This window comes from Talaromyces amestolkiae (assembly GCF_001896365.1).
Source record: "Talaromyces amestolkiae strain CIB chromosome Unknown scaffold1.1, whole genome shotgun sequence".
Classification (NCBI taxonomy): domain Eukaryota; kingdom Fungi; phylum Ascomycota; class Eurotiomycetes; order Eurotiales; family Trichocomaceae; genus Talaromyces; species Talaromyces amestolkiae.
In genome coordinates this window covers 2,188,580-2,215,610 of record NW_024468037.1, presented here as the reverse complement: position 1 = coordinate 2,215,610, position 27,031 = coordinate 2,188,580, and the positions used below count along the sequence as shown (strand labels likewise).

At 48.6% G+C, this 27,031-nt stretch overlaps 8 protein-coding genes across 8 annotated transcripts; 2 read left to right on the top strand and 6 right to left on the bottom strand.

Moving 5' to 3' along the window:
* Positions 1-1,339: 1,339 nt before the first annotated feature.
* Positions 1,340-2,803, bottom strand: BHQ10_000725 (uncharacterized protein; the record flags this gene model as incomplete). Its single annotated transcript, XM_040879925.1, has 1 exon — positions 1,340-2,803. The coding sequence occupies one exon, from the start codon at positions 2,801-2,803 to the stop codon at positions 1,340-1,342; it is 1,464 nt and encodes a 487-aa protein (XP_040729230.1).
* A 1,051-nt stretch (positions 2,804-3,854) lies between these two features.
* On the bottom strand, positions 3,855-5,459 carry BHQ10_000724 (uncharacterized protein; the record flags this gene model as incomplete). Its single annotated transcript, XM_040879914.1, has 1 exon — positions 3,855-5,459. The coding sequence occupies one exon, from the start codon at positions 5,457-5,459 to the stop codon at positions 3,855-3,857; it is 1,605 nt and encodes a 534-aa protein (XP_040729229.1).
* A 3,861-nt stretch (positions 5,460-9,320) lies between these two features.
* BHQ10_000723 (uncharacterized protein) lies at positions 9,321-12,673 on the top strand (the record flags this gene model as incomplete). The annotated part of the gene is made up of 3 exons (XM_040879903.1): positions 9,321-10,005; positions 10,051-11,455; positions 11,506-12,673. The coding sequence occupies 3 exons, from the start codon at positions 9,321-9,323 to the stop codon at positions 12,671-12,673; spliced, it is 3,258 nt and encodes a 1,085-aa protein (XP_040729228.1).
* A 273-nt stretch (positions 12,674-12,946) lies between these two features.
* Positions 12,947-14,663, bottom strand: BHQ10_000722 (uncharacterized protein; the record flags this gene model as incomplete). The annotated part of the gene is made up of 3 exons (XM_040879892.1): positions 12,947-13,225; positions 13,274-14,253; positions 14,303-14,663. The coding sequence occupies 3 exons, from the start codon at positions 14,661-14,663 to the stop codon at positions 12,947-12,949; spliced, it is 1,620 nt and encodes a 539-aa protein (XP_040729227.1).
* Positions 14,664-16,019: 1,356 nt separating this feature from the next.
* On the bottom strand, positions 16,020-17,699 carry BHQ10_000721 (uncharacterized protein; the record flags this gene model as incomplete). Its single annotated transcript, XM_040879881.1, has 5 exons — positions 16,020-16,050; positions 16,102-16,791; positions 16,840-16,892; positions 16,948-17,204; positions 17,267-17,699. 5 exons carry the CDS (start codon positions 17,697-17,699, stop codon positions 16,020-16,022), a joined length of 1,464 nt encoding a protein of 487 aa, XP_040729226.1.
* Positions 17,700-18,318: 619 nt separating this feature from the next.
* Positions 18,319-19,247, top strand: BHQ10_000720 (uncharacterized protein; the record flags this gene model as incomplete). Its single annotated transcript, XM_040879870.1, has 3 exons — positions 18,319-18,377; positions 18,434-18,973; positions 19,019-19,247. The coding sequence occupies 3 exons, from the start codon at positions 18,319-18,321 to the stop codon at positions 19,245-19,247; spliced, it is 828 nt and encodes a 275-aa protein (XP_040729225.1).
* Positions 19,248-19,414: 167 nt separating this feature from the next.
* BHQ10_000719 (uncharacterized protein) lies at positions 19,415-22,900 on the bottom strand (the record flags this gene model as incomplete). The annotated part of the gene is made up of 5 exons (XM_040879858.1): positions 19,415-20,302; positions 21,194-21,952; positions 22,000-22,456; positions 22,505-22,777; positions 22,848-22,900. The coding sequence occupies 5 exons, from the start codon at positions 22,898-22,900 to the stop codon at positions 19,415-19,417; spliced, it is 2,430 nt and encodes an 809-aa protein (XP_040729224.1).
* A 1,268-nt stretch (positions 22,901-24,168) lies between these two features.
* BHQ10_000718 (uncharacterized protein) lies at positions 24,169-25,220 on the bottom strand (the record flags this gene model as incomplete). Its single annotated transcript, XM_040879847.1, has 3 exons — positions 24,169-24,309; positions 24,359-25,113; positions 25,172-25,220. 3 exons carry the CDS (start codon positions 25,218-25,220, stop codon positions 24,169-24,171), a joined length of 945 nt encoding a protein of 314 aa, XP_040729223.1.
* Positions 25,221-27,031: the final 1,811 nt, after the last annotated feature.

Below are 27,031 nucleotides of genomic sequence, written 5' to 3'. Positions count from 1 at the left end.
ACCTCGTTATCAAACACCATTAGCCCTAAGATCCCTCCGGACTCCGTGATGGATACAAACCCATAAAATTTCTTCAACCTCATCTACCGGAATCTATCAGTATCCAATAGACATTCCTCTTCGGTGTCCGTGGAAAAATTCAACGTCTGTCCTGAGGGCAATGAGGCCGGTGACAAGCAATTTATACAAATGTTCTCCCCGAGCTCTCCACATAGCTCATGTGGAGAAGGCTGTTCAAATGTTCATACAAGTTGACAACCTGACAACTTTACGCTCCTTCATTTACCTGAAAGATCTTGACTGTGGTCAGTAGTTGGAATATGGGTATATCGAATACCTAATTGCAATGGAAACATGTCAATCAAAAGCTACAAGATAGAAAGATCTGGCGGATAAGTAGAAAATTGCCGGTTAAATACAACCCCACATAACGGCGGCAACAAATTATCGTGGGGCTCTTAACTACTGTCAACGGATATAAGCAGCTAATTCAGACCATTCAAAAATGTGCTATAACCCAGGTGGTGCTATGTATCGAGTGCCATACAAAATATATATGTATCTCTATATTCACATATGTCAGCCATACATATTGAAGCCCCCTAGTCTTAATCTGACGATATTAACAATGATCATCTGCTCTAATCTAGTAGGCCTTATGTATCGCCTCTTTTGGCCGCAAGAGAAAAGACAATAGACAGTTCTTGCTTGATCATGTTATTATCTAGTTGATCAAATGGGAATGCGATGCAGTTCTGTAGTAACGATTGCCTAGGTCAGGTTCATTATACCGGTCGATTACTTTTCTTCAGGTATCTTGCATCGACTTCTCTGCAAAATGGCAGGCGGTCCAACCAAACACAAAAGAAATCCAGGAGTAAGACATCACAACAATCTCGGTAAAATTGCCCGGCAGTCTTTTTGCATATGATAGGTCAAGAGAGTCTAGGCAGGAGAAAAGATGGTCTAGATTTAAGCTTATTTTTACTACATACGTCTACCAAGGTACCTTCCAAGGCTGTGGTACATGTATGAGGGGACGGATGGCGTTTTAAAGAACCACTATGGCGCGGATATTGTTGGCTGGTTACTGAAAGAGTTTACTTTCCTTGTTATACCGAACATACCTTGAAGGTACCGCTTTCAACTGACCAAGCTGAAAGGGGGTATGGGTCAGGAAAGGCTTCTATGAAGATGGAAAGGAAGATTTTTGTCGGTTTGGCAGAGACAAAGCAAGAATAGGTGCTAGGTTACTCCAATGAATTTGTCAAGATTGTGAAAGTCATAGCTATTGATAACTGATTCTGAACACAATATGGTAGGCGAATGTACCAACACATTACAACACGACATTCGACACCTCGAACGACTGTACCGCCCCAGTTGGAAAGTACGACCAAAACTTGGTACCGCTGATATATGTATCGTTGTAACTCACGTATTGATCTCCAGATCCAGTTTGGGTGATCCAGCGCGGAACCAAGGCGCCGCTGACCCCCGGAGTGCTAAATTTGGAGAGGTCAAAGTTGAGATATTGGGCAGTACCCCAGTTTGCTGCAACGATGACCAGCTTATGGGCTGTGGAGTCGTATGCTGCGACAGTGTAGTTGCTCCCGCCGTCTAGGATGCGCATTCCAGGTCGAATGTGGCGAGTGAACTGTGATAGGGCAAAGTACTTCTGGCTGACAGCTCCGAGAGAAACATTATCATTGTCACCATCAATCAATCCCCAGCCAGAGCCATCGATGGCCTGCCAATACACCCAGGCCGTAGGGTGGAGCCAACGAAAGTCAAGCATCAGATTGGTGACGAGCTCCTCACCCGTCGCATCACTCTCACCGTACTCGCTGTTCCAGAGCCGCTTTCCAGCGCCAGATGCCAGGCTGTAAAGCGTATCCCGTCGGCCCCCAGTATATTGATATCCGTGGACGTTGATGCGGCCGACGTTGCTCGTCGCCGTACTCCCGAGGCTGTTCCACGTGGAAACAGCCAAGTCATAGGTGTTTTCGTCCGAGGCGGACACCAGAGTCGAGCTGAGACCCCGGCTGTTCAATTCAGAGCGTAGATACCCAATCACGGTCGCCTGGGTGCTGGAGTTGAAATGGCAGCCTTCTTGTGTTCCTGTTTCACCATTCCACCAATCCGAGGACGGCTCGTTGAAAGCTTCAACAGACTGAAAGGAAATGCCCCAGTTTTGCGCGGCGTATTCGGCAATGGTGGCGAGATACACAGCATGTTGGTCGTAATTCCAGGATTGTAAATTATTGCTGGAGCCATCATTTGATCCAGAAGGGTTGTGGTTGAGACACATCCACCACGGTGGGGAGTTGGAGAAGAGTTCAAAGATGTTTGCGCCGCGAGCTTTCGCCAGAGACAGCATGTTACGCTGATTTGCGTCGACGCTCCAGCTCCAGCTCGACGACGACGGAGAGGTGCTGGACCAGTCTATCCAGTAGCTATCCATTTGTCGTGACGCGATGATGTCGGGCGACACGACCATCGCAGAGCCGTTGACGGTGTTCCAGCTGCAAGCGCCAGCGTTATACCGTGCAATGGTGAGTCCCAGGCCAGGAATGCTTTGCCCATTGTAAGTTGTCGACTTAGTCGAGAAGAAAATGTCAGCCAAGTCAGTCCGGGTGCCAAACGCCTTGGCCCACCATGCAAGAGACACGCCGAAACCTTCCCAGGTGCCCCAATTAGTGGTGGAGCTGATAGTCGTCGTCAAATCTGCAGATACAATTGGCACCATGGCGGTGGTCAACGCCAGGCCCAGGATCCATTCGCGACTCATTGTCCGCTTCATGGTCAACGACAGTGATGATAACAATCTTGTACAAAAAACAGATTCAATCCGAAGAACACCGCAGTAGTCGGGTCGAGGATTCGGAGCGGTCACAAAGGACGGGCTTACAGGCTCTTTATCTTCTCAAGTATTTTGTAGATCATGAAATAATGCAACCTCGGGGATATCGGAAACGATTTCAGTGCGAACATTTTGCAGATCTCGCAGCCGTTATGGCCACGTGCCATTCATTTGCGTATTTCCGCGACTTCACAGTACAGTTGTATGAGTTCCTGCGACTCTCCCCGCAACCTCAAGGTTTCAGTATCCGACATCCCCGCCCCCGCTTCAATAGAAAGGGGGGCATTTTTCGAATACCACCAAGAGGCTTGCCGGAGAGAAATTTTCCCGAGTAAAACTGGATGGGTTCCCTCCCATGAATGTGGATCATAGGTCAGAAGATCCGGGGAATGTGTGCATTTTATTGTTCAGTATTTCCTCTTGCCATTTGATGGGCATTACCTATACAACCTTCGAAGTCACTGCTGGAAGAATGTATTTGGGCAGATAGGAGAGGGTGTTTTATCCGCCAATCGCGTATTGTTCAAATGCAGGGCGGGTTCTCTGGGCCAGCGTACGCTTGGGCGGTACCTAGGTATCATTTTTCTAAGTAAGATTGAAGCAAAATAGAGTCAGGTGGTTAATTCTACATGATTACATCGACGTGTTTCTGCTGGGAGTACCTTGGTACAAATTAGCTTAAATTTAGATAATCCCTGACTTTCTGGAACTTCGCGACCTGTTAAGCGGGGAAATACTATCTGATAAATTTCTCATGTGGTATTATTTTCTCTTCAAACTTCTCATTAGGATCGCTCGTACATATTAGGGAGAACGTGAACTACGTTGCCTGGATTTGTTCACTAAGATACGTGCAGTTCACTAGACCAGAGGCGAGGAGACGAACGGAGCATGAAGGGAAAAAAGCTTGACCATTCAACAAATCTACACCTAGCAGCACTATCTGCTTAACTACATCTCCACTGCAACACTGCGAACACACTTGATAGAGCTATAGCGCTTCTGTCTTGTCCTTTTCAGTAATACGCTCAACATGATCTTCCTCAACACCTAGAAAGCCTTTCTCGCCTTTGTCGGCCAATGCATGTTCAACAGCGGCTCSTCCGGKGAGGKAATCGGATCCAAATGCCTCACCAACATCCTCCAAATCCTTGCCATGTGTCTCTGGAAGGGCGAAATAGACGATTACCCATAGCACAAGGAGGTTGACACACCATACAATATAATACTTCCATGTAATTGCCTCCATGGCGATCGGGTTCACGTAATTGTTAAACAGGCCCGCGATGTTACCAGAAAGCTGGTAGATCATGGAACCTGTAGCGCGCATGCTATAGGGGCAAATCTCCATCACATATGGAATACCGATAAGGGCTGGTAGGTTGCAAGGCTGATAAAGGTAGATCATGACGACAACACCGATGGCGAGACCGTGATTCTGGAAGTTTGACTGCTGAGCAAGGGCAGAGAGAATTGTCCAAATCGTGTAGACAAGGCACAGGAGAGTGAGACCAGTAAGGAACACCTTGCGTCGCTTGTACATGTCGATGATAGATGCAAGAGCAACAGACGTCACAAGACTCCAAACGGTAATTCCAAGGTTAATCTTCAGCTGCGCAACGGCGTCTGTGATTCCGATGTTGTCCAAAATGATGTGTAGGTAGTAGGAAATCAAGGCGTTTCCTTCGAGTTGAAGCATGGCAGGGATGAAAAAGCAGATGAACAATCGATGGCGCATTGCTGGGGTTTGGACCCACTTGAGCCAACTAGAGAGATTTTGCAATTTCTCCTGCTCAATTGTCGCGGTGATCTCGGCCATCTGTAGCGAGACAATGACTTCGTCTTCGTTGCCCCCGGCGTGGTACTTGACAAAAAATTGGCGCGCTTCCTCTTCACGGCCCTTGTCAACAAGCCAACGCGGAGACTCTGGTCCCAGGAAAGCCAATATGAGCTGGATAAGGGGGAAGAATCCTTGAAGAATAGAAGGAATACGCCAGCTCCAGGTCGATGTCTGAAGCGAAGATTGATAAGTGCCCCAGGTAATCAACGCTGCAAAGAAGGCTCCGAGCGGCCAGGATGCAATCAGCATGGCAGTTATCGTACCGCGGTGAGTTGGATATGCACATTCGGTCACGTATGGGGATGCCGCAGTTGAGGCAAGACATCCTCCGACACCGATGAGAATTCTTGCACCCATAAACATGGAGAAGTTCTGAGCCACTCCTTGAAGAACGGCACCAATGATGATGATGAGGCATCCGAGCATGATACTTCGACGTCTCCCGAGATAGTTGCACAAGAAGGTCACAAATGGAATGACAATCAGCGTACCAATCGTAATACCATTCGACATTGTTCCGAGGCGACTACCGGCTGGATGATTGAAATAATCCTGCCACGCGACAACACTTTGCAGTCCGTTCATCATACTCCCATCGAAGCCCGAGACAACCTGAGCCAGGACTCCGGCCATGAGAAAGATATTGAGCTTGAGTAGATGTGGCACAAGGAACCATGGTTTGTCATGTTTTGGGGTGACACTGAGGACTGTCTTACCCTCGCCAATGGTTTCTGAGACTTTCTTGGTGTCCTCCATGGCTGCTATCGTCTTGTGTGATGATCGTGTGCCGGGGAAATGCACACGATGGGTGGGAAGGACGTGGTTATTTAAGTGCAGGGGCTCCCGTCATTAGTTGGCTATACAGACGCGTAGGTATAGCAGACCAGCGATTAACAACTCGTTCGTATAATCGAACTAGCAAGACAAGCATCAAGTATGGGGTAGCGTTTTGCTTTTTCGGTTCCGGTAACCCCGATCAAAGTAAATAAGTATGCCCTATTCACGAGAGAATTTCTACAACAGTCAGTTCCAGGGACTGTGGCATGAACCTTAAGCATTCGCTTGCTCGAATGATTCGGAATGAATTACCCTCGGCTCCGGGATCCCCGAGCCTTCATTGCACGATGATAATTTATTAAGCCTTTTTGTATCTCCACAATTCCCTCCGCACTGTTTAACCCTCCTCATTTGTCCTCCGCAATCTCACTTTCTGGGGTTTGGATAGTACACGTACTTGAGAGAACAGATCTAGATCCCTAGTGCGTAGACCTGGACTCTGGTAGCCTATCAGTAGTCCATGGCCAACAAGAGAGAGAATGCGTCGAGGTTTAAAATAAATTGATCATGCGTACCTCCGGCGTCCATACGATGATTCGAGAGGTTCGGCGAATCGCAGACCTGAAACTATACCAGCTAATCCACGCGTTTGCAGTAAAAAGCTGTTTTCAGTGAGGATTATTGAATATTCGTAAGGAAACAAGAATCCGAATCGGTCAATTTTCGCATCTTTATTGCACAGAAGGACGGCCCACTTGACCGGCTATGGTTAATTTGCAGTCTAATTTATCCGTACCAAACTGCTTGGGCTAGTTAGCACACCCAATTATTAGCTGGGTTTGCAAGCTTTGCTTCCCCCGCACACTGTATCACCACATGTCTTAAGATCCGCAGCTGGGAGCTGAGGGAGTCCCTTATTTGCATCTAGGAATAGAATCCTCGAAATGTCTGTCGAATCAATTGCGAGATACAGATCTCGTAAGAGAACAGCACATGCGGTACAATACCTACAAATGTCCCGGGCTAACTGTTTGTTGGTGCGGTCCTCTGACAAATTTTGCTGTACCTAGTGCGATGCTTGTCGGCACCGAAAAGTGAGGTGTGTTCTCCGTTAATGTGTTCATATACTCGATTCTAAAGATTTGTACTCATGGAAAATTAGATGTGACGGCCGTCAACCATGTACTACCTGTTCCGCAACAGGAGAGGATTGCGCATATGGCGCAGATGCTGTTTCGTACGTGACATTACTAATTGCAGCTGCGTGAAATATACTAACACTAATTGATCTTGGCAGTCGCAGCAAAAGCGACATGATCCTCGATGTCGCATTACGTTCTGAAGATCTTCTTCGTGAAATGTCAGCCCACCTGGTAAGACCTAACTCACATTTGGGATAGGCAACCCGTTGACCATGAGGGAGGCAGACATCAATCACGGGCCTGATATCAAGCGGAGATCTTCCAAATCATAGCTTGAACTTCTCGCCTCAGGCTATAATATCTCCTCGCACGATAATTGATAAAGACCATAATCAGCCCGACACTCCCACAGACCATATCTCCAATGCGGCGCTATCACCGCTGCACGCCTCCACTACCGAATCAATCCTTGCCTGGCCGCAATTTGCAGAGTTTCATGCTCTGAGACAAGAACACAGTACATCTGTCTTTCATCTAGAAAGCACACGCCCGCCTTTGCCGTCCAGGCCTGTTGCAATTCACCCTTATATCGGCAAGTACGAATTAGATGAGACAGTGCAAAGCTTCGAACGGAATATCAATTTTTGGTACCCGACCATGTCTCGGGAGAGGACAATGCAGCTTCGACGGGAGGTCATGTCTGGAGTCATTGATGAGAGCACAAGATCATGTCTTGCCTTTCTAGTCATTGCATTGGGGTGCGCTGGCGAGCTAATATGCACTTTTGCGGAGAACGAAAATCCAGATTCCGAAAGTCTAGACTTGCAGAATCAGCGGCGGACAATGAGTGAGTTGTATTTTGATATTGCTTTCAAAAAGGTCCATCTTGCACAGGCGGAATGCTCAGTTGAAGCTGCGCAATGCCTGTTTTTCACGGGGTAGGTCTAGTGCTGGAGAGTTGGCTAGCGTTGAAATACTAATTCTTTTAAAGGCTATTTTTCGCATTCTTACAGCGGCCATTACAAGCATGGTCCTTCATTAGCGCAACTGCAACGAAGTGCCGGTTKCTTTTGTCATATCAAAAGCAGGATTCAATGTCGGAGGAACAAGAATGCCTGCGTCGTATCTTCTGGTCTTGCTATATCCTTGAAAGGTGTGTCTAGTCGATCAAAGTATGATATCACCACTTAACCGTGTGTATTAAAGTGATTATCTCGCCGAATTGTCAGCGCTCCCTCAAACCGGAATCGCCGACATTGAATCGTCCGTCGCACTTCCGGGTGTATATCACACACACGAATCGCAAACCGATGAAGAACAATCATCACTCTATTTCCTAGCTTGCATATCAATGCGCCGCCTTCTCAACCGCGCACACAACCTTCTATATGCACGAGACACCGGCGTCGGATTCGACAGACATCAATTTCCATCCGTCGTCGCCGAACTCGCCCATCAGCTCGAGAGCTGGAAAGACCTTCYCCCGCCACAATTTCAATTCCCCGTTAATCAAGAGCTAGCGAGGACTCAGGCTGGTGGATTTCTTCGTCAAAGATATCTAACATGCAAAAGCATTATCCACAGGCCTTATTTAACATGGGCGCTTTCTACCACTTCTTCCTCCAATTCCGGTCGGGCTACCATCGCAGAAGACTTACCGCCATCTGTTTATGAAGGCTGCGAAATATGCCTCAATGCTTGCTGGCTGCATGCGCAGAACCTGCGCAGTTTTCCGCATACGGTCATGGTTGATACGTGGATATGCTCACTCTCGTAAGGTCTCCTCTTACCTAACTAGACTCTTAGAATATAAGGCATTGACAAAATTTCACAGAATGGCATCAGTCATGCTCATCACACTGGCCGTATCACGTACAAATACGCTCAGAGGATGCATCACTCCACACGTGGTAGATATTGGATCCCATCTGAGCAGATTGTTTGAGCAGTGGATGCATATCCCCGGTCGTGGAGTGTCGCCGAGTGTTTACCAAAGTAAAAAGCTCATTGATGATGTCAACATGTCATTGTCGATGATACTGGAGTAGTTCGCGCACAATCTACGAGGCTATAGTGAAGTAAAGTTTGATTAGTCGCTATTCAATAAATTAACTAAGAAAATCCAGCTTGGGAGCTGGTTTCATCGCTAACCACATGATCAAATGCATCTTTAACTATGTAAACCAATCGAACCAATGCAAAGCCGAGCCCCCCAACACCCAAAATCACACGCGGCATTGCCAGGATATTACTGGGCTATTTAGGTATTATGACCGGTCTCCATATATGGGGAATTCTTCCCCGCTATGCATGAATCAAGCTAGTTTTACCCACTTCCAAGACACAATCAATAAACTAGATTATCGGCTCCGACATCCCCGAAAGAGTTTCTGGAGAGATTGCAGCTTTTTGATTGACAGCAAGGAAAGATTTTCACAGGTTTAGATAGGATACTTTGAGCGCTTAGTCGATGATAACTTCTGTTCTCTGAAACAATAAAAGAGGGAGCAAACTATTCACTGTTACAAGGTTTTCTTTGGCTGGTATACTTTTATATATACTCGGTTAAATATCAGTAGAACCCTAGGTAGGTGCTGTCAAGAGTACGCCACTCGCGTCGAATACAAATTTGTTGCTAACGTTTGAGAGCTACAATATTGAAGTAGCTTCAAAATAAACAGCTTCAGATTCATTGAAAATGTCGTCAGTACAAGTCAGCTCGGATGAGGCGCTGGCAACTCACATCAACGACTATGAAAACCCCCGCATCTTCCAACGAAACCGTCTTCCAGCACGCTTTTACTATCTCCCGGAGACATCGCTCTGCCTGAACGGGACCTGGGACTTTAACTACGCTCCGTCGCCATTACATGCTCCCGAGCCAAATGCCTCTCTCGGATCAGACAAAAGCGTGATCGAATCCGCCATTGAAACAACCTCCAGCGACGATGAGGTCCAGTCACTGTCCATGCTCGATCTGAAAGACTCATCAAACGCAGAATGGACCACGATTTCTGTACCCGGCCACTGGCAACTCCAAGGCCACGGCCATCCGCACTATACAAACGTCGTGTTTCCCTTCCCTGCATGTCCGCCTTATGTGCCTTCCGAGAATCCGACCGGTACATACCGTCGCTCATTCCAGGTTCCATCCAGATGGGAAAAGTCCTCCCAACTGCGTTTGAGATTTGACGGCGTCGATAGCGCCTATCACGTATGGCTGAATGGGGTCGAAGTTGGATATTCGCAGGGAAGCCGGAATCCGGCCGAGTTTGATGTGTCGAGTATTGTCAAATGGGATGGGATTAATGAATTGTTTGTTCGTGTGTATCAGTGGTCTGATGGATCGTATATTGAAGACCAGGATCAATGGTGGTTATCTGGTGAGCTGTCAAAAAAGACATTTTTTGACTATGGCTAATGATTAGGTATTTTCCGTGACGTGCATCTCGTCGCATTTTCCTCGCAGGCGCGCATCGAGGACGTCTTTGTCAAGACCGAACTCGATAGTACCTATACGGACGCTACGCTTGAGGTTTCACTCTCTTTACACGCAGAGTCACCTTGTCTGGTTAGAGCAAAACTATACCAGCCGGGCGACAGTGACGAGGTCCTCAAGTCAACGGAGTTGAATATCGAAACTGGACAACAAACTGCAGAGATTGTCATGCCTGTAGCAACGCCCCAGAAATGGACAGCCGAAGCTCCTACTCTCTACAAGCTGGAAATTAGCCTATTCAAAAGCACAGACGGTTCTCCATCACTCCAAACCATTGTCCAGAAAGTCGGCTTCCGAAAAGTAGAAATCCGAAACGGAAATCTCACCGTCAACGGTCAGCCTATACTTCTCCGCGGCGTGAATAGACACGATCATCACCACCTCTTCGGCCGCGCTGTGCCTCTTTCCTTCATCAGGGAAGATCTCCTCCAGATGAAGCGATACAACATCAACTCTCTTCGCTGCTCTCACTACCCCTCGCACCCACGATTACTAGAGCTCTGCGACGAGCTCGGGCTCTGGGTTATGGATGAAGCCGATCTTGAGTGTCACGGGTTCTACGACGCCGTTGCTCGTCCCATGGACATACCGGAGTCGATGGACTACGAAGAACGAAAGAAACTCGCATTCGGCAAGGCGGCTGAATTCACAACGAACAATCCGGAATGGAAAGATGCGTACGTTGATCGCATGGCGCAGTTGATACATAGAGACAAAAACCATGCCAGCGTTATCATCTGGTCGCTGGGGAATGAGGCGTTCTATGGTCAAAACCACAAGGCTATGTATGAGTATGCGAAGAAAGTCGATCCGAGCAGACCCGTACACTACGAAGGCGACGCTCATGCCCTGTCTGCGGACATGTATTCCTATATGTATCCTTCATTAGAACGCCTGATAGATTTCGCGACTGCAGAAGGGGATGATTTCTCAAAGCCAATTGTTCTCTGCGAATACGCGCATGCCATGGGTAATGCGCCAGGTGGTCTTGTGGAATACATGGACGCATTCCGCAAGTATCGCCGACTACAAGGCGGCTTCATCTGGGAATGGGCAAACCATGGTCTTTGGGTTGAGCCGAAGGAACCGGGGCAGAAAGGCTACTATGCTTATGGTGGGGATTTCAATGATTTCCCTAACGATGGAGATTTTGTTATGGATGGGCTTTGTTATAGTGACCATAGTCCAACTCCGGGGCTGATAGAGCTGAGGAAGGCGTATGAGCCGGTACGAGCCTGGGTTGAGGACGACTTGATCGTTATCAAGAATGACTACGACTTTATCGGTCTGGATGACATTCTGGCTGTGTTTAAAGTTGAAGCTTTTTCTGAGAAGTACATCTTTTTCTTTCTCTCTGGAGGTTCACTCACTAACTCGATCTCAGGTCCGCCAAAATTCTAAGCAGCGGTACATTGAACTTACCACACATACCAGCTGGACAGCAGGGTACAATCCCTCTACCAACAGGTATCAGCATCCCCTCTAGCGGCGAAATTTGGCTATCCGTGAGCTTTCTCTCCAAGACTGCACACAGCTGGGCCGACAACCACACCGAAGTGTCCTGGTTTCAGCACTGTCTCCGCCCCAACAAGTCTCTAACCCTTCCCATACGTACCATGACCAACACTACCAGTCTCGAAATCCACACAACCGGGACCTCGCAGACCATCATCGGCCAATCGTTCTCTCTCACCTTCTCCCGCGTAACGGGCAACCTGTCCGCCTGGCTGGTCAACGGCCACTCTCTCCTCGAATCCGATCCTCTCACCAACGCAGCTCTGAGCGTTGGCTTCTGGCGGCCCCCAACCAGCAACGACATACCCTTCGACCTGCCCGAATGGCGCCGCTTCGGCATCGACACTCTCACCAACCACCAGCTGCGCAGCTTCCACATCGCGCGCCGAAGCGACGGCAGCATCCAAGTCAGCACCAAGACCTTCATCTGCACACCCGTTCTCGCCTGGGGTTTCCGCGCAACCTCATCCTACACCATCGCCGTCGACGGCACACTTACAGTGTCTATCCATCTCGTCCCCGAAGGCCCCGCGCCAAAGACCCTGCCTCGTATCGGGCTTGATCTATATCTCGCAGATCCTCTCGATAACGCGACCTGGTTCGGCCGCGGACCAGGCGAAAGCTACGCCGACAAAAAGTCGTCGCAGAAGATGGGTATTTACAAAGCTGGTACGGCACAGCTACACACTCCGTACGAGGTTCCGCAGGAGAATGGGAATCGGTTGGATACACGGTGGTTGCGGATGGCTGATGGGCGCGGATGGGGCCTCAAAGCGATCAGAACGGATGCATCCGGGGGTACCTCCAGTCCATTCCAATGGGCCGCAAGCCGGCACAGCGCACAGAAAATCGAAGAAGCGAAACATCCGCGCGATCTCGTCGCCGAAAACGCGGTGCGGCTGCGTTTGGATGTTGCGAGTGCTGGGGTTGGGACTGGTGCTTGTGGGCCGCGGACGTTGGAACAGTATCAGGTTCCGTGCGAGGAGAGCGTGATATCTTTCTGTTTGCAGCCATCTTTTGATGATTTTGATATTTAGATCGGATAAGTAAAGTACTATTGAGATTATACAAATTGGAATAGAGTCAATGATTAGTTTTTTATGTTTTGGTGGTCGTGCATCTACAATGAATCATGTACGATCTCTAGGTTGCTAGAATGGCAGAGAAGATAATAGGGCTTTCAGTTACTGCAGAACACCTGCACAAGGATATGTTGAACCTAAACAAATGGAGAATCGTAATGAAAATTTATGTACATGGACTCAAACGCCTTTTCGACCATAATTAATTATCATCAAATCAACATCAACTCAAAGCTTAGCAGCATTACCCGGCGACGAAATCTCGTTATAGAGCAGCGACGTTAGGAAATCCGCATAGTCTTCACCGGTGACCTGAGTCGCGAAATATCTAGCCGCGAGCTGGAACTTGTTGCCCTTGGGTGCGTTGGAGGCAAGTGACTCGGCTTGTTCTTGGAGCAGACGAAGAGCATACGCCTTGTCGATGCGTTTGCCCTCGGCGGTGGTGACGTTGTGGCGGACCCATTGCCAGAGTTGACTGCGGGAGACTTCTGCGGTGGCGGCATCTTCCTGCTTGGGGTTAGCATATAATCACATAAAGGAAAAGGAAGGACGAACCATAAGATAGTTGATGGGGATACAGCCGACGCCTCGAAGCCAGCCCTCCATGTAACCAAGGCCAATGTTGAGATTCTTCCGGATTCCTTCTTCGGTGATGGAGCCTGGAACGTTGGTGTTCAACAGATCATTGGCGGTGACGTGGACATCTTCGCGACGGTTGAACAACTGGTTAGGAGTAGGCATGTGCTTGTTGAAAACTTCAGAGGCAATAGCGGCCAAGGCAGGGTGAGCAACCCAGGTACCATCGTGGCCAGCACGGACTTCACGGAGCTTATCTTTGCGGACATTCTCCATAGCGACATCGTTGGCCTGAGGGTCATCCTTGATAGGAATCTGTGCGGCCATACCACCCATGGCATGGACGCCTCGGCGATGGCAAGTCTTGATCAGGAGACGGACATATGCATCCATAAACGGCACAGTCATGGTAACCGCAGAACGGTCCGGAAGCACAAAGTTGGCATTCTGGCGGAACTTCTTAATGAAGCTGAAAATATAATCCCAACGACCACAGTTGAGACCGGAGCTGTGGTCACGAAGCTCGTAGATGATTTCATCCATCTCAAAGGCAGCTGTGATGGTCTCAATCAAGACGGTACCACGGATTGTTCCGCGTGGCAGACCAATGTAGTCCTGTGCCAAGTTGAAGACATCGTTCCACAGACGAGCTTCCAAGTGAGACTCCATCTTGGGGAGGTAGAAGTAAGGGCCGGTGCCGCGGGCGATGAGCTCGCGCGCATTGTGGAAGAAGTAGAGACCAAAGTCAAAGAGAGAGCCGGAGATAGGCTCGCCGTCGACTGTGAAGTGTTTCTCTTCCAAATGCCAGCCACGGGCACGAGCGATGAGGGTTGGGAGTGTTCGGTCTGTGCGGAGTTTGTATTCCTTGTTTCCAATCTTGAAGTCGACTTGACGGCGAATGGCGTCGTAGAGGTTGACCTGGCCGTTGATCATGTTCTCCCACGTAGGGGCCGACGAGTCTGTTCCATTAGCCTATAGTCCACGTCGACACGGAAAGGAAAGGCGCACCCTCAAAATCAGCCATATAAGTCCACACCTCCGAATTCAAAGCATTCACCACCATCTTCCTGTCGGTCGGTCCGGTGATCTCAACACGACGATCCACCAACCCGGGAGCAGGGGGTGCTCCTCTCCAGGAATCATTTTCGCGAATATGTTTGGTCTCTGGCAGGAAATCGAGGAGATGGCCGCGGTCAATCTCTGCCTGGCGGGCAATTCGTCGTTCGAGCAGGGACTTGCGGGTGCTGTTGAATGTGCGGTGCAGGAGCGCAAGGAAGGCAACGGCCTCCTTGGTGAGGATCTTGCGATGCTCGTTGTTGACGGCGCCGAGGATGGAAACACCCTGGAGTTGGGTTTCGATTGCAGTCATTTTGTGTTTAGTCTTCAACGTTCAATGTTGAGTTTAGTTGTATGTACCACTTGGTACAATCAGGACAAGCAACGGTATATATCTGCCCAGGAGGTATCGAAGAGAAAAGTCTCGGACGATAGGAAGGACCGTCTCGACTGATAAATATCGACGTCAGTTCCTTCCCCATAGCCGCGGCCCGGACAGAAGGTCAGACAATCTGCCCTGGGCCAATCAATAGCCCCGGTTAACGGAGCTCAGAATTGATCTGACAATTTCTTTTTAGCTTGATTGGTTTCTTTTCGTTTGATGTATCTAAAAAATTGGCCTTGGTGGGAGCAGTTGGCCGCTATTCTCGGCCGATATCTGTACATTCCACATACTGTAATACTAATTACTACTACAGGAGCTCAGATATGGTTCCCCGCGTTATCTTTATCTTATCGGTACCACTAGCGCCGCCCTCACTGAAGCCCTTACTATGTAGAGGAGGACCCATCAGTCCACACTGTACTATACACCTCAATTGCCCTTCATTCTTGTGTATAGTGGATTTTCTATCAGCAGATGAGTGAACGCTATCGACAGTAACTACTATCAAGAAACGAAGTATATACGACAATAATCCCCGCAAAACAGCCAACTGCCAGCTGCCCGAGCAATAGCCATGGATAGTGAGAGAAGCATTAACCGCGGCATCGGGCAACTTCTGACATCATCCACTTTTGTTGATCTCCGCCGCGGAAAAGTCATGTGATTTCTCTCCACGTTCCCGGCCCTCTCCGACTTTCGTCCAGTCACACCGCGTAGATGAGCAGGGTCGTTTCGGCGGGATCCGGTATTTGCGCTGATTGACCGACCTATCTGCTTGTATTGAGATAGGGTGGCTGTTACTCGATTGCATGTGAAATGGATTATGCACTAGCTATATACCTGGAGAGACCGGAGGGGAGGGGTGGTTGGATGATTCACGTGTTTCGCTACCCTAGTCTGGCGAAATACTTTCACATGGCGAGAAGCTGGATTTAGCTAGGAGTCAGTCAATCGTTGGTTTATTGGCCCACGGGCAAGCGGCCAGCTCAGTCTACTACGCAGTCTACGCAGTCTAGAAGGGTGGACGGATGGAGGGCGGAACCGTCCCGCACATGCCGATATTTGTCGGCTTGATATCGGCCAGAATCTAGGACTATGACAATTGCTGTAACCGATGTACTAAAACATTGTACTTGCGTTCAATGCGGTGGATTAACTCATACATGTTTTCGACAGTCATGAAGACAATGCATTGGTATATTCATATCATTGTACGCTGCAACAAGGCCGTAAGTATACGATAAACATAGCCGGATAACGAAGTCCACCCGTAAGCGCGCAACATTACACTGTCTCTATATACCGCCGAACCTCCCTACTCAAAGTTAGCCACATTCACGATAGTCACAACGGAGGTTAGACGAACCAATCTGTAACAGCCTCCTCCCAGAGCACAATCTCATGCTCCCGCGTCCCACTAAAATGATCCACAAATTCATCTCCAAACACTTCACGCGCAACACTGTCCGGTCTCCGGAAAATCTCATTCGCTTCTTTGAGTGACTTGGCCAACCGAGCTCCCTTATCGCTAGCACTTCCTGTATCTTCGCCTTTGCCTAGTGGCGGCAAGGAGATTTCGAGTTTCTTCTCCACTCCTCGCCAACCCGTCGCTAGGATTGCCGCGAGGACGTAGTGTGGATTAGTGTCTGCGCCGGGGACGCGAACTTCGAAGCGTGTTGCTTTGGCGCTGGCGGTGGGTGGAGCGATCAACCGAATGGAGGCTGCACGGTGTTCGAGACCCCAGGATACAGTAACCGGAGCCCAGAAGTTTTCGACTAACCGTTTGTAGGAGTTGATCGTGGGTGCTAATATAGGCATAATATCTGGCAGACCTTCGAGAAGACCTGCAAGGAAGTGCCTTCCTATGTCTGATAAATGGGCAACGTCTGGGTACGGCGGTGACGGATCGACCGTCTCACGCGCAAACAGATTCTTGCCATCCTTGGTCGCAATAGAAATATGCATATGGCCACTGTTACCTGGTAGGCCTTCACGCGGTTTAGCCATAAAAGCGGGCGTTATTCCGTGTTTGCTGCCGATGGATTTGACGACGTATCTGTAACGTCAGCTCAAAATCACTCATGATGGCCCAGGTAAAACATACTTGAACAACCCAGCCCGGTCGGCCATTTCCTTGATTTCACCAAATTGCAATGCCTGAACGTGAACAGTCAGGATATGATTCCCCCAGATCAACTCGAGAGATACCCACAGCCTCAAACACACCCGGTCCGCTCTCTGTATGCCATCCTTCAATGTCACAACGGAACTTCTCGCACGCATCAAAAATTCCGTAATAGTAGTCCTGATTGTGCACCGGTCTCGTAATGCTGTATCCAAACATGCCTTCCGTGAGCGGAGGTAGCGATTCGACGGGGTTTTTTTTCAAAAACGAAGCTGTCGCCGACGAATTTCGCTCGCTGCTCGATGCATCGTGTGGAACGCGGAATTGATAGAATTCATATTCAGCTGATCACTTAGCTTCACCCAAATAAAACGCATCATAACCAAAAATAAAAAGAGAGAGATACCTCCAGCCATGGCCTTATAATCCAACTTGGCCAACTTATCCACCGACGTTTGCAACAAATTCCTCGGACAAGCACTAATCGGCGCCTTGGTCTCCGGATCAAAAAAGCTCACGAGAAAGAACGGCACATTGTCCTCCCACGGAATCCTTCGAAAAGACTGGAGGTCTGGAATGGCCAATAAATCCCTGTACCCATTTTCCTTGTTGCTGATACTCAGCTCTTTGAAATAAGTGCGGTCATGCATATCCCAGCCGAAAATGACAGAACAGAATCCGAAGCCATCTTGCGCAATGGAGAGGAATTTCTTTTTGGCGACGAGTTTGCCGCGTAGGATGCCGTCAGCATCGACGCCGGCGAGTTTTACTTTTGTGTCGTGTGCCAGGAGAGTCGCTATGTTTTCGGCGGTGATTGCTTCCTCGCTTGGTGGGGACATGGTCACGTTTCCGTTCCTTTGGTCGCAGGATCGTGGGCAGGTGTAGGACGGACAGGGAAGAAGGAAGATGGGAGATAAATGCGGAAAGAGGTCAGCTGCTCATATCGTGGTCAATATCGAACGATACCGACTGAGTTAGTGAGAGTGATAGTTGTAGGAGGAAGCTGGTGGTGGCTGGTGGTTATCAGTCGGCCCAGTTACGTCGGTGGGAGCTGGCAAGGATGAATCCCTGCTTATCGCGTGCCGCTAGTGCGGACTAGGTAGGAGTACGCGGCCTGATTCATGAGGTGTCGAACTGCGAACGAGCACCTTGCTCTTTACTAGGATTGTATTCAATTATTTGCTGGGATAGAGCATAATCGGACACAGCAGTCCGAATGAGGGTCGGTCTGACACGGACACCGCGTGTGACTGTACTGTACAGAGAGTTCGATAAGCGACGGGCTCAACAGTCCGATAGATCAGATAAGAGAATCGACGTCTCCACAGTAGCAGATCCCCTACAGCACGACCACGACTGCCCCGCCATCACACAGCATAAATACTCTCACTTCCAGCAGTCTTTTCATGATCTTGTTGTACAAACTCGAAAGACATACCAACAGCTACACAAATCAATATGACAGCTCCACGAGGCCGTCTCCAAGGCAAAAATGCCATCATCACCGGTGCTGCTGGGTAATCTTTCTCCCCCCTTCTATTCTACACTACGCAAGCCAATCTGACGAATACAGTGGCATCGGCCTCGAAACAACAATCCTGTTTGCTCGTGAAGGCGCCTCCGTGCTTATGGCCGACATCTCCGAGCCCGCCCTCGCCGCAGCCCTCAAAAAAGTGAAATCTCTCGTCCCAGACTCCGCGCGCGTCGAAACCATCAAATGCGACGTCTCCAAGGAATCCGACGTGCAAGCCATGATCGAGTCGCAGGACAGCTGGGGTGGTACGGACGTGATATTCAACAACGCGGGAATCATGCACGCCGACGATGCCGATGCAGTGGACACGCCGGACAAGATCTGGGATTTGACGCACAACATTAATGTGAAGGGTGTGTGGTATGGTTGTAAACATACGGTATTGAGTCTGAGGCGCCACAAGAAGACGAAGGGCAGTATTATTAATACAGCGAGCGTTGTGGCCCTGGTCGGTAGTGCGACACCGCAGCTTGCGTATACCGCGAGCAAAGGTGCGGTGTTAGCGATGACGAGGGAATTGGCGATTGTGCATGCGAGAGAGGGGTTTAGGTTCAATGCGCTCTGCCCTGCGCCATTGAAGTATGTCCCTTTTTGGTAGTTTCTGGCAAATGCTAACTGGTATAGCACACCTCTTTTGCAAGATTGGCTTGGTGATGACCAGGCGAAACGCCATCGTCGTGAAGTCCATTTCCCTACGGGCCGGTTCGGAGAAGCCATTGAGCAGGCGAATGCTGTTGTCTTCCTTGCCAGTGATGAGGCAAGCTTTGTCAATGGCACTGACTTTGTGGTTGATGGAGGAATGACCAAGGCAGGTCTTCACTTACTCGAATATGAGACTCTAGCTAATATTTAAGCAGGCATATGTCACCCCCGAAGGCCCAGCTACTCCTGCTCCACAGAACCTCGGAAAATAAATTAACATAGAACTATCCAATCCATCATGATATATCCAAGTCTATATTCAACTCCACTCTGGAAAGTCTAGTCTCAAATTGCAGAAATATATACAGCGCCAAAGTATTAGTTTACCTGCGGAATTCCCAGCTTCGCCAGAAATTTGGCATCTCCCAGTTTCCTCCACTTTTCTCGATCACGCTCATCTCTGATAGCTGGAATGCCTAGCATGCCCACTGTACTGGTACCAAATGGCCCGTCTGACGGCCCCGCTGTCGTTCGGGGTATCACCGCAATCCAGTCTCGGGTCATAGTCACATTATAGTCGCCATCTGCATCGTATCCTGCCTCAACATGTGCTTTTCGCGTCAGTTGAAGCAGACGAAGATACATATCGACAACCGCTTTTGCGGATGTTTGCGGCGATATGCGCAATACGTAATGTTTAAAGGGTACATGGGGTATCCTATCAGATACCTCTGTCGAGGACGTGGCTTTTGCTGGCCACAGGTTGTCCGCTTTGCCATAGAACGGAGCCAACGGTGGAACGGGGAAAAGCTGTAGATGCTTGTGACCCTGTGACGAGCCACCGTTGACGCCTCGGTTGTATATAACTATTGGCTCAAAGGTGTGGTAAGAATGCAGGATTGCCCATGCTGCTGTGATATCGGATGCATCTAGATCGTCGGACTGGAGCGCAAATTCTTTTGTCGGCAGTACAAGCATAGGTCGATACAGGCAGAATTTGTTGAGCATTAGCCGGTGTTTTGAGCCAACATCTTCGTAAACAACTTCATCTGGTTTGGGGTTGACGAAAGGGCCTTTGACAGCTGGTCGTGGTGAAGGCGACTGTGTCGGTGCTGATATCGTTGGGGCTGATAGTGACGATGCTGAAGACGTCACTACTGGTGTGGATGCGCGAGTGCTTTCTGGAGTAGGCGTATTACTGCGCCCTGGGTCATCTGGCGCAAGAATAGGCTTTCCCTTGAGTATTGACACGATGCGATATTCAAGCTAGGCCTGTCAGTACTAATAATGTAAGACGTGCAATAAACAGTCGAATCTTTATAGTTTCGAAAGTGACTCGCGTAGTATCCAAAATAATCAACAAACTTATGCAAAGCACGTATCAATGATGAAATTGCGGTGAGCAGGGCTAAAGGAGCATAGAAAAAGCAAATAGAGGGATATTATACACCATCGCCCACAATCCGTGGAAAACTCACCAGAAAACCATCGTCTATACACACTTCGCCTGGTTTCGTTTGATGATCATAGAAAATGCGACCTTTGCGGACCATTTCATCGAATTGTCTGTTTGTCCTTTCTTCCAGGTCGGAGGGAAGATGGATCTCTTCAATTGGGCATGACGATAGGGTATGGAGATCCGCCATGGCACGACTATGTTATGTATATATACGTGGACAGTGCGGTAGAAACCGAGATTTTAAAGATAAGTTGGAGATGAAGTTGATTCAAGGTGATTGATCTTAGGAAAGAGCTAAACTTTTTAAGATTGGCTTTGGGCAGGAGCTTCAGGTGGGTCTGGTGGATCGCCTCTTCCAGATCTGTCACTTTCTATTTCCTTCAACAACAACCTCAATTGCATCCGTTCAAAAAACATCTCTATCCCGAGAATTTTCTATTTTCCCAGTCTATATACATAACGCCATTCTATATTCCTTTGATGCAATGTCGAAATTTTTCACTCGCTACCATGCCAAGAGCTACAGCTCTGTCGGATACCGATCATCGCACGTCAATATCAACCCAGCAAGATAAACCAATCACCTTGGTACTGGGAAGGCGAGCATGATCAAGATCATTCGAATGGATCGACTAATCCAAGTTGAGCGGCCATTTTGTACGGATGTACTCTCCATATCGATAAATAATCAAAATGACCGGCGTGAAGCCAATGAGGATAAATCCCAGCAGCGAATTACCCCAACCATATCCCAACGCGGCATACATGCTCTGCCCCGCGAGAGGGAGAAGTCCACCTCCGATGGAACGGAGGACCGTGTTTGCCGCCAGAGCCGAGGCAGCGTAGATGGTGTATGCATCAACCAGGTATCCCATCATCGGCATGAAGAAGAACATGTTGCCGAGGCCGACAAATGCAGACCCGATAATAGGCACGATCCAATGAGTTTTTGCTTTCGCACTCCATCCATACCAGAACATTCCTGCGGCAATGGTTGGACAGGACCCAAGCATCAAAGGCAAACGATCTTCGGGCTTTAATTGAAGGCCCTTGGCGGATTTCTGCTGGAGGTATCTGTCGCTGGTGAAGGAGAACATGAGCAGACCGATGATGTTGCCCAAGCCTAACCCAATATACGCCAGACCTGATGTTCCCGTGTTGAAACCATAGGTAGATTCAAAAACCGTCGTGATGGTGGTCAGCATCAGGTACAGGTTTCCATATACCACAGCTGTAGCCACTGACATGAGAATGGATATCGGAGACAGAACTTGTAGCTTGGCTGGGCGCACGATTGCTCGTTTGATGACCTCGGAGCCTGGAATCTGTCTGTCAAGCTTTGAACGGAGATTCATGTTACCGGTTTCTTTTTGCAGTCTTTTGACTTTGCGCTGGAGAATAACGACTGCACTGGTCTCTTGCGTGAAGAGTATCTGGCCAACGGTAATTACTCCGCTCTACGAAATGTCAGTGGCTGCACCTACGAAAGGAGAATTCTTCTTACTGCAATGGCCAGAACCCAGAAAATCCATCTCCAGCCTTCGCTCTCGGACAGAAAGCCACCGGCAATTGGGCCGATCGCAGGCCCAGCAACTGGGCCTAGGGTGTAGATGGAAAGCGCACGTCCACGCTGATGAGGTGGAAATGAATCCGCAATGGTACCTCCACCGATAGTCACTGGGGCAGAACCCATACATCCGGCGAAGAACCGAAAGACAATCAGCATCGAAATGTTGGTTGACACGGCACAGGCGATGGTGAAGACCACATATAAGACGTTGCAGGTTGCATATACGATCCATCGGCCATATACTTCAGACATTGGAGCCTGCACCAACGGCCCGACTGCGAGACCAATAACATATATCGACACGACAAGGGCTTCGAGGATTTCGTTGCTTTCACCGAATTCGGAAGCAACCTGGCTAACACCAGGAGCAAACATAGACGATGCAAGAGGACTGGATCATATCAGCAATCATCCAGAGGAGAAGGACTGTGCTACTGACACAATGAATGTGATGGCAGAGATGAGCATGATGTTGGTCCATTTCTTGAGTGGTGCCCAGTTCAACGGATTAGCAGGATCGTCTTCGCCATCCCACCACACTATATTGGGGTCTTCTGCAGGCTGTTCGTCTCTCTCTTTGATATCGTTTGTGGCCGTTTGGGCGATCTCGAATTTCTCTATATCCTCCATCATATTATTCGGCACATAGTCCGAGGTTGTGCTTTCTGCGACATTGGTTGTCTCGCTTCTCTCCGTCGGTGTTCTAGCGCGTCTACAAACGAAGAATCAGTTCCCTGATTCGGTATATTGGTGGAAGTAAGAATGTCAAGAAGCCAACTTACTCGGTCATCTCGCCGAACGCAACAGGTTCTGAGCTGCTTTTTTCGGATAACATTGACAGAAACAATTGCTAGAATCGCACAACAAGACGGCTAACGTTGATTGTCCTAATGTATCGATTAACTCATTTCAAGAGGGCCTTGCGATGTGCGCTTTTCTACGCGAACGAGAACTACTCATTTACGGAGTCGGACACGGGCACGTTTATCAATTTATTCATTTGTTCATCTACGGATTTGAGACACTAGCATAGTCACTACGACGTCCTTATGGGGCCACCCCTCCGGGGTTAGCACGAACAACCAGCAGCACCCTGGAGTTAAGCTAAATCCAACCGAAATCTTCCCTATTATGAAGCGGGCCTCGAAATTCGTCCGTCAATGCGCACTTCACGCTCAAATGTGGCCCGTGAGCAGTGAGTCAGTGATAGCTTCAAACTAATTTAAGTGTTTAGCGCGCAGTCTAACGGCCGAGGGCCACACAGTCTTGGTTTCTTACACCAATCATACCCTATAGAAGGACGCTTTCTACACTTTCTAGAATACGTGATATGCAAAACAAAATAAGATCCAAATAGCGGTGGCCGGTTCTGACTCGTTCATTGTTCGGTTTCCCCTCTCCCCACGAAAACTTGATTGTTGATGTGGAGGAGCCCAAATCTCTCCACAATCCACAACTTAGAACTCCCTCTTTGATGGCTTCTTCAACAAGGAATACGCTGAAGAATCGGCTTTTGGCCACGTTATTTCCGGACAATTTCTCGTGTTTGAACAATACTATTATGGTCAAGTGGATGACTCCTTTAAACCTCGAACCTATTAAATCAAAGTCAACAAACGAGCAACCCCACCAGGCACATTGTCTAGGGCCTTTTAGGTCACCGCGCTAGGCAGCTAGCAGCTAGAAAGTCGGTAAACGGCTCTGGCCGTCCACTGAATCAGTGCTATGTATCCAATCAGAGCGGGTGTTTAGACGTCAAGTTCGGCAGATTGAAGCGCGAGCCCTGTTCAAGCCGGGTGTTCGGCACCTTGTGGCAGGGATGTGATCAATATTGCATACGCTACGCATTGGGCTGAAATCGTCCGTCGTCCGGTGTTCGATGATCATCTCGGACTCGTCCTGCTGATATTGAACTCCGGTTTTATATGTTACATCGGATTGACTATGATGAATCAAGATTGATTGATCTACCAAAATGGGGCAATAGTAAGTAGTATGCGAAACAATTGAGATCCGTCCCATATCACCCGATGTGATTCCAAAACGCCAGTCTTTTGCAATATTCATAATGAATCGTGATGTATCAAAAACAAGATAAAATATTTATGCCACGGCACTGGTAGTCACACCAGGCGTTTTCAAGGCTGCTGCATCTGGTTGACCAGCCTTCAGCTCGGAAAATGTCTCTGGCCAGAGGAACATGCGCTCTTCTTTTGAAGGTGTCATAGCAACGAAGCGAGGAACCTATGTTCATTAGCAATGTGAAGAGAGAATACGAGAAAGGAGAACGTACAGCTTGTTTGCTCGACACTCGTCGCCACATGTTCGCTCTCGGGTTGAAGCGCAGTGGTTTTCCATGACCGCCAGTCTTGGCCTGGTCCTCTGCAAGAATCTTCTCAATCTCACGCTTGATATCGGCAAAGGTGTCAAACGGGATATAGGGGATATTGTGCTCCTGGCAGTACTCTTCCAACCTCAAACCCTTGCGCGCAAATAGGACGTCTGCCTCACGAGCGGCCGGTAGATCGGAGACACCGTCACCAATAAACACGATCAAGGGAACCTCATCTTCACCGCAGTTGTCGCGGGCCTGGATTCGAGCCTCGTTGACACTCAAAGCCTTGTCATGTCCGACCTCACTATCATGGCGCCAGATGGGTTTCCACTCCGATCCATCTTCGTTAATAGAAGCCTCGTTCGCCACAATCTCAATCCTCGCCGAATCCTCCTCTCCCAAGAAAGTATCCAGCACCTTCCTCAACACAGGCTTGAGTCCCGCACTGATAACATTGAATGGAATATCATTCTGTGCGCAAAAGGTGTGAAACTCTCTGAAGTCGGGGTCGATTTCCAGCGTGTCGGCGAGAACGTCAAAGCCATTCTCGAATGGCACGTTTAAGGAGGCCCACATCTCCTCTGAGACGTCGCGGAAGGAGCGCTCGCCGGTCTTGATTTGTTCGTCGAGGACTTGGCGGCGTTCGGCGCCGCAGCCGTACTTGTCGAAGAGGACATGGCCGGTGTCTTGCATAAAGATTGTGCCGTCGAAGTCTACAAACACTGCATTAGCTTTTTTTATGATGTGAGTGAACAAGGCGAATACACTGACCTGAGAAACAGACGACCTTTCTCCGCACATTATTCTTGTCGGCAACCATTTTGCAGTATGTGTTGTTATTAGGGTTGGTAGGGTTGATAGGGTTAGGGCTCGTAGAAACCGGTTTTTGATCTAAGTAGAGAGCTTAATCTACCCTTTGGTAGTTGCGTCGGAAATAACAGACACTTTATATCTCAATCACTTCATTATCCCTATCTTTCTTTCCATTCTATGTTATTCCAGCAAACCCTGTTTTTTGCAAGTTTCTTTGGAACAGTCTCGATTGAATTGATGTCAGATACAATCTAGATTGGTGGAGAGTGGGCTTTTCATGACGTAGGGGGCATCGTGAGTATTTCCGCGTGGGTCTTTTTTTTTTCTCTTCCTCTCTAGTCGACTTTTTTTTACGTCGCTGTCTGTGGTTTGAGCGCTAGCTGAGTATTGTAACCGCACGTGCTGGCGTACCTCTGTCTAGATAAAAGGCCTAGAATTTGCGATTCTGCAGATTTACATCATTTTTTTTTAGGTATCTTTCCGGCTGAGGTTTCACCGTTTCACCGCTGTGTACGTCCCGTCGGAATGTGAGTATATTCGGGCCTACGTATCTGCGTGCCAATACTCCAAACTTGAACATCAATGCTCGGCAGCGAAAAGAAGAAGAAAGCCGAATTTGCCATTCGATCGTCTTGCATCCATCTGGTTCCTCAATCTGGTTGATCCGATCGTTCGTCAAATACTGGGGCTCAGGAGTCAGGGACCCAGAGGGGTAGTCTGGAGAATCGAAGCCGATGCCCCGATTGGTGCATACTTTTAGTCGGTTATGGGCGCGGCACTGACAGACTAGATTACCCCTCCTCTCCTTGGAAAAATTTAGACTGATAAGACTCACCGAGGGGCTGATACAGTCAGCCATGATATCATTTCGTTGGAAAGGGGACTGGGTCTTGGTTACGCGATAGCACGTACACCGGTTTTCGGGTGAGAAGCGATAAGGATTGTAACAAACGAGTGACATCACTTGAGGCTGTGTTTGTTGTGTAGTACCGATGTACGTGTTGTGTGCTCAGTGTCCTTGTAAGGTGCCATTCGGATTAGGGTTTGCATTTCGGAAACTCCAGATGTCTACCCTGGGAATACCGCAGTCGTACTCATTTTTCGATATTTTTATCTATGAATAACGAGTCTCAGACACTACCTATTCGATACGCAAGTTGCAGGTTTTTCGAAAAATTGTCGGATCAGAGCGACTGGTTTCTGAAGGCATGTTTGGATTGAGATATGTTTCTATTTATTAAATCCAAGGACTTGGAAGTATATGTTTCTCTCTCAAATGACGCCAAAGCTCATTCAAAAGAACAAACACATTTGCATCTGCATTTTTAATGGCGCGATAAACAGCTGGTTATCTTCTTGGAATTACCACAATCATCAACATATTCCTAGATGTAGGTCGGAATCGCCATCCAATAGCTCCTACGTCTACTGCCATGATCTCGACACATTGGAAAAATGATGGTTCGCAGAACTTCACAGAGCAAGGGATACGGACAGAGCTAAGCTCGGAGGTGAAACGTCCTCGACCGCGGCCTAGAATGGCCCATGGTAGTCGATCATCGGACGGACGCATAGTCTCTGCGCTGTCATCTTTTAGATCAACTTCATAATCACGAAATTCCTCAAGCACGTCCGACTTCTGAAATGACGATATGGAGAGCTGGTAGCTGGTATGATGTCTGGTGGGTGACGGACTCTACGGAGTGTTCGAAAGGTAGCAATCTGATTTTAGCGTGCATAGATAGAAGCTGGCCTTTGAGAGAGCAGAGAAAGCATTTTAATAAGTGTCAGGCGTGCTAAAAGAAAAACCCAAGATTG